Consider the following 7,500-nt stretch of genomic DNA (forward strand, 5'->3'; position numbering starts at 1 on the left):
ATTAGTTGGAATGTTTGGGTTTTATCGATATCGATATATTTGAAGGATTAGTTGGTATGTTTGGGGTTTATCAATATCGATATATTTGAAGGATTAGTTGGTATGTTTGGGGTTTATCGATATCGATATATTTGAAGGATTAGTTGGTATGTTTGGGGTTTATCGATATCGATATATTTGAAGGATTAGTTGGAATGTTTGGGGTTTATCGATATCGATATATTTGAAGGATTAGTTGGTATGTTTGGGGTTTATCTATTTCGATATATTTGAAGGATTAGTTGGAATGTTTGGGGTTTATCGATATCGATATATTTGAAGGATTAGTTGGAATGTTTGGGGTTTATCGATATCGATATATTTGAAGGATTAGTTGGTATGTTTGGGGTTTATCGATATCGATATATTTGAAGGATTAGTTGGAATGTTTGGGGTTTATCGATATCGATATAGTTGAAGGATTAGTTGGAATGTTTGGGGTTTATCGATATCGATATATTTGAAGGATTAGTTGGAATGGTTGGGGTTTATCGATATCGATATATTTGAAGGATTAGTTGGTATGTTTGGGGTTTATCGATATCGATATATTTGAAGGATTAGTTGGAATGTTTGGGGTTTATCGATATCGATATAGTTGAAGGATTAGTTGGTGTGTTTGGGGTTTATCGATATCGATATATTTGAAGGATTAGTTGGAATGTTTGGGGGGGGGGGGGTTTAACAAATTTGTGACCCATCGTCTCAAAACGGTATTATGTCGAAACGATCCAAATGCTTAAAATATGAATTAAATGTCAAACTGGTCAAAAATATAAATTGTTGGCATTCGCACCCTAAAATATGATATCCATTCTCTTCAATGAAATATACAAACTCAACACAAGTCTGATAATTCTGGCTTTGTTTGTTTGTTTGTGTTTTGCTAAAAAATGGCGTTATGTTCCGAAAACTTGTAACCCAAATTTATGGTATGCGGTTAGGTAAAGTACTCCCCATATCTGTCCGCCATGTCAATCGAACTAAGTGTAACCTTCAAAATTGCAGTCTGTTAGGGGAACTAGACTAAGAACTTATCACCCAACTGGCGACCTAAAAACAATGACAAAACGTGAAGTGACGTCGGCGCCATTCATTCTATTATTGCTATGCGTTTAGTTTTAAAACTCACAACATCCGCCAGCCGGATAATATAACGTGCCAACACACAAAACTATGTGTCATCATCATCATCATCATCATCATCATCATCATCATCATCATCATCATCATCATCATCATCATTATCATCATCATCATCATTATCATTATCATCATCATCATTATCATTATCATCATCATCACCTTAAACGTTTATAGTCTGATTAATACAATTTAGTGTGAACTACTAATAAATATAGCTGGCTAAAAACGATAACATTGCGGGGTATTCAAAGGGCAATATACCTACTTAGCCCTTCTTTCTAATATGATAAAGAGCTGAGTAACGTCAATGTCGTCCCTTCTATACATAACGTTTTGTTTTCTGTGTTTCTTTTATCCTATCCAGATACCGGATGATCGTCCATCCGTTCAAGTCGAGACTTCCTGCGGGCCTGTGTATCATCGGTGTGTGGGTGGCCTCCGTGTGTGTAGTCCTACCGTACGCTATATACATCAAATATATTGATTTGGAATCTACGCTAGGTCTGTTTTGTAATATCACCACCATCATCACCACCATCATCATTATCATCATCGTCATCATCACCATCATCATCATCATCATTATCATTATCATCATCATCATCATCATCATCATCATCATTATCATCTTCATCATCATTATCATTATCAACATCATCATCATCAATACTATCAGTATTTTCATCATATTCTCATCATCATTTTCAACATTTTTATGATTATAATTATAGCGATTATCTTTATCACGAGCGAGATGGCAGAGTGGTCAAGGCATTGAACTTTTACAACTTGGGAAACCTCCGCCAAGCCCTGATTGTCGGTATCTTTTTTTCTATTTGCAAGAATCATATCCTCTATTCCTCACTTTACGCGCTCGTGCCCGGCAACAGAAAAAAAATTCCATGATTATGAATATTATATACCAAAATCATACAAAACATCGTTATCATCGTCATTGTAGATCATCCCCATCACCATTATCATTCATGATAATCTATATGCTAATGAAATGTAACACGATCAAAATATTATATAAACTTTTAGTCTATCCCTTCAACACTGGCAATATCTAAGGGAGATAACACCGGTGTTATGTTCAGACTTGTTTACTTCCGCCATCGCGGATTTTTAAAAAAACTTTTCTCCTTCATTTGCTTGGTGTTTTTTTTTTTTTATTATTTTGTGAAGACACGCCCTCAACACGGAAGCCATTAGCACGAGACGAGAAATAAACAGAGCATTAACACAAAGCAAATGTCTGTTCGATGCTAAGAAATGGTAAACGGTTGAATCGTGGCATTCGTGGCTCGGCGAAAAGGTGTCTTGTTTTGTAACAAGAGTCAAAAGATGCTGAGCGTGGTAAAAGGGCGGTCGGGTGACAAATATTGCTGAAACTCTGACATCGACATTCGATCCTTGACTTAGGCTCTTGTCCATAGATTAAGATATGAATGTGTTCAATGAATATGCGCCTTGAACAATATAATAAGAGTAAAGTAGTACATCAAAACCATTTGGTCCACGGAGCCGTGTATTTTCCCGGTTTCTATAGCGTGAAACGAACAATAGCTATTGCCTGTTGCCTTTTGGATAGGACGCCCGTCTATCGCAAAGAAATTTCCTCCAGATCTAACAGACCCAGCAACCCAATCATTTCTGGCTGACAGGGGGTTGGGGGGGGGGGGGGGGGGGGTCAGAAGAAAATCTCGATTGCACCAGGGATCGATCTCGGACTCTTTGCGTGTGAAGCTAACGGGAACCCCAATATTATAGAAGTGCTGGTAGGAAAATGACTCTTAGGCAGGCGAGTTATTGGGTTAAATGGAAATATGGTGCAATTTGGATCTGATCAAGGTGTTTTTCTAAAGGTCAAAAGCCAACAGCAACAATTAAAATATAAAAGGAACCAAGTTGACGCCACTCAGTTCTTTGTTATTGTTTTTAGACAGTCATTTCTGTGATACGTTCTCACGACATTATATCAATAGATTATAAACGGCCAAGGTTATACATAGTTTTGTGTGTTGGTACTTTTACCCGGCTGGTGGATGTTGTGAGTATTCAACCTATAGCATCAATAGGGCGCCTCTAGAGCGTTATAAAATTCTGTTGTTTTGTTTGTTTTGTTTTGTTTGTTTTGTTGTTTTGTTTTGTTTTTTGTTTTTTTGTTTTTTTTGTTTTTTTTTTTTGTTTGGTTGGTTTTTGTTGTTGTTTTTATTTGGAGGGGTTGGGGATTCGATAGAAATACAGCGGTCAATGTACTCATTTTACACATGAGAATGGTGGGAAAATTGTGAGTAAAGAGGCCTTTTCCTAGGAACCAACTTTTGACCACCTACATTTTGACTCAAACGACGAGGACCTACAGGTCAGAGATAGAGCGCCATAGCACTAGACCGCGAAGTCTCCGGAAAGGATGAAAATTAGTCAGTTAATGACCATACTCTGGAAAAACACGTATTTTAAAAACATTGACCAGAAAACTCGTCCTTCAAATATCATTCGATTTAAAGGACAATTATCTTGGCGAAAACGCTCAAACCTGGGGCTTCGAGAAGTCGCGAACAGATTAGCCAATACTGTCATCAATGCTGTTGATGTTGCTGTTACTTTACTTCGAATGACAATATTTTGGTTGAAATCAAGTCTATATATATATATATATATATATACATCCCAGGGGTATTCGTCAGGCTTTGAAACAAACACAACCAATTTTAATTAGGAGGTTTGGGGGGGTCTCTTTGGTGAGTTTTTCTTTTTTTTTTTTTTTGGTTTTTGTGTTTTGGTTTTATTTTTCTTTTTGGAGGTTTTCTCTAGGGTATTTTTTTTTTCTTGGCTTTTGATAAATTTTTTTCTTGGTCGTTATTTTTTTTTTTTTTTTTTGGTTTTTTTTTTTTGTTTGTTTCTCTTCTCCAATCGAATTTTAAAACGTACATCCACATTATGCATTTTTCATTTTTGGGAGAATTCGTTTTTATACAAATTATATCGACGTGAGAGGCCCATCTGTTTTTCATGCATCCCAAAAAATCAAATTTAAATTCAAAGTGTTTTTATTACCGGAACGGGATGCATAATACAACTGATATATATATATATATATATATATATATTATATATATATATATATATATATATATGTGTGTGTGTATAGGAGATCTTGCAAATACAGAAAAGAAAAGATTTATTAACTTAAATATTAGATTTTTTATGATCGTTCTGACATTTAATCTATTATTGACGATAAAAGAATAAATAAATAAAATGAATTCAAATATCCATGGAGTGGTTTAGATGACTCACAACTCGCCAGAAAATTATTGATAAAACTAAGAGTTTGGTTTCGTACCACTCAATGTTTCTTTTTCGTGGCTCCTAAAAATGCAAATTCCATATTTCAACCTTCAAAATATATTTTTTTAATTCTTAAAATGGTACAGAAATAAGAAAACGTGCTTGAGTGTATGAAAAAAAAACTAACGATTTGTAGTAATTTTTATAGTGTTGTTTTTGGGGTTTTTTTTTTTTTGGCGAGTTAAGAGTTATCTAAACCACTCCATGGATATTTGAAGTGAAACAAAAACAAACAAAACAAAAAAAATGTGAGCTTTATATAGAGCAATATCCACGAAATGTGCTCAAAGCGCTTTACAAGGGTTCCCTGGTCAACAGCAACATTTAACATGTAGGACAAGACATGACGCCTGTTAGGCGATATTACAATTTTTCGGACAAAGACAACGCTGTTAACGGCCAGGTACTCATTTTACAAATGAGTGCGGTGCAAGAATGTGAGTAAAGAGCCTTTTCCAAGGACTCAACTATGCACCGAGCGCGAGGCTCGAACCCAGGCCCTTCCGGTCCGAAAGCGAGTGTCAAACCACTAGACCACATAGCCGCACAAGTAGATCTAGATATAGCTAAAATGACAAATGCGTTTTGTCAGTGCATCACAAGTTTTGTTACTTCCTTGATTACAAAGGTTTCTAAGACGAGGATTATTATTGTTGACTGTTTCCAGATAGGATTCGGTGATAGATAGAACAAAGATGACGTCAATCAGGTCTTTGTTATTGTTATTTTGCCATCCGGGTTTATGAGTAATTCTCACTAAAGTGTATAGATAGTATGCGCTTGGCTAAGAAGTTCAAAACATTGCCATCCGGAAGTATAACGGACCAACACACAAAACTGTGTGTAACCATGAACTTTTATAGTCTGGTTAATACAGTTTAGTGAGAATCACTCACAAACGCGGATGGCAAAACATAATAACAAAGGCTTGGGTGACGTCATCTTCGTTCTATCTATTAACTAAACTATAAACGTTCAAGGTTACACATAGTTTTGTGTGTTGGTCCGTTATACTTCCGGATGGCAATGTTATGAGCTTCTTAGCCAGGCGCATACTATCTATATTCTAACAAGTTGACTGTTGTCTTACAGATTTTACCTAGAGTGTATTTATTGGGGTGTAATTCGGGATTCATTAAGGGGCACCCCGCATAGCAGTTACTGCTCTCTTATTTTTTTTTTTTTTTTTTGGTGATAACAATGAATGCTGTAGATGATGACTGTGAGCATTCTCTACACACACACACACACACACACACACACACAAACACACATCTATATATATATAATAATCTTTATTGTCCAAATAGGCAATTATTGCTAGGTTACAGCTCTGCTCTTGTAATAGGGGGGAAAAGTAATTAAAATAGTTGTAGTAATGATGATAATAAACTGATAGTAATGATGATAATAATAAAACAGTAATAATAATAATAATAATAATAATAATAATAATAATAATAATAATAATAATAATAATGATAATAATAACAATAATAATAAATAATAAATAATAATAATAATAATAACAATAAAATATAATAATAATAATAATATAATAATAATAATAATAATAATAATAATAATAATAATAATAATAATAATAATAATAATAACATAATAATATATAATAATAATAATAATAATAATAATAATAATAATAATAATAATAATAATAATAATAATAATAACAATAATAATAATAATAATATATCGTCTATCTAAACTTTTTTTCCTTTAAAATAGGGTTGAGGATCAACATTGTTCAGAACAGCCAAGGTTAAAGTTGTTTTATCATCGAGCACTGAAACACTGGCAATCCTAAAAATTATAAAACTGTTTTTCACACATTGCTGCTATACGAGCATCTTTTCAAACCTTTCTTAAATTAAGGGTGATTTGATTACCCGTTGACTCAAATGAATATTATAAAGAAATCTGAAAGACAAAAGACAATCGCTTTTGGATCGGAAGGTCCTGAGTTCGACCCTCGCGAGTGGCGCATAGTTGAGTCCTCGGAAAAGTCTCTTTACTCACATTCTCTCACCGTACTCAGGTGCAAAATGAGTACCTGGCCGTTAACAGCGTTGTCTTTGTCCGAAAAATTGTAATATCGCCTAACAGGCGTCATGTCCCGTCCAACTTGTTCAATGTCGCTGTTGACCAGGGGACCCCTTGAAAGCGCTTTGAGCACATTTAGTGGATATTGCGCTATATAAAGTTCGATTTTAAATCTGCATATACATAATGCTCGAGCTTTTATTCTGGCCAATCAAAATGCGGGATTTGTGACAAAGCGGATGGCTCGATTTGTCTCGGGTGACGTGCTCTAATTTGAAGGTCTGCTAACCCAATTAACTATTAGCTCATTGTTGTAATTGAAATCAAAAAAAAAGAAAAGAAATGACGTAAAATACACACAATGAAGTTAAATTAGGCCCATAATTGTATTCGGATAACAGGCCTGCATATATGTTAACGTCGACCTACCTCGATCTATGTTAATTTCCGCAATACGATAATTGAAATAGATAAGTGCCTGTTCCTAATAGCCTTTATTTCTCTGAAAACAATGCGATTTCTCCATTAATTAACATTAACGCAGTTAGTGGGGATTTTTTTTCTGCACCTCCGGTGACGGTGCATCTTAACGGGTCGTTTTTTTTATGCACCCTCGTCGCGCAAGCGCAATCCACATGATGCATTATCGATGCTGTGTTTCCATCGCAAAAATAGGATCACAAAAGTTATATTATGATATCTGTACGTCTTTGTTAATAAAGATATAAAACAAGCGCTGATGACGCACGACCAAATATTAAAACCGCAAAATAGAACTAACATCTAAGATAAAATTACATTTTAGAAAGACATAATTGACTACCATGCGTCATTACGAGGGAAGTGACGTCATGCCTGTTGAAGCCTATTAGCTGGATGGCTCCGTAGCGTAGTGGG

General features: G+C 34.9%; 1 protein-coding gene across 1 annotated transcript in view; it reads left to right on the forward strand.

The window, feature by feature from the left end:
* The window catches only part of LOC144966446 (uncharacterized), a 205,046-nt gene that overhangs the window by 156,863 nt on the left and 40,683 nt on the right, over positions 1-7,500 (forward strand). The window contains exon 4 of the mRNA XM_078902974.1: positions 1,550-1,686. Within this exon, the coding sequence (XP_078759100.1) occupies positions 1,550-1,686 (137 nt within the window). The remainder of the gene's footprint in view (positions 1-1,549; positions 1,687-7,500) is intronic.

This window comes from Berghia stephanieae, chromosome 2 (assembly GCF_034508935.2).
Source record: "Berghia stephanieae isolate SIO BIC M18660-M18661 chromosome 2, UCSD_Bste_1.3, whole genome shotgun sequence".
NCBI classification, from domain to species: domain Eukaryota; kingdom Metazoa; phylum Mollusca; class Gastropoda; order Nudibranchia; family Aeolidiidae; genus Berghia; species Berghia stephanieae.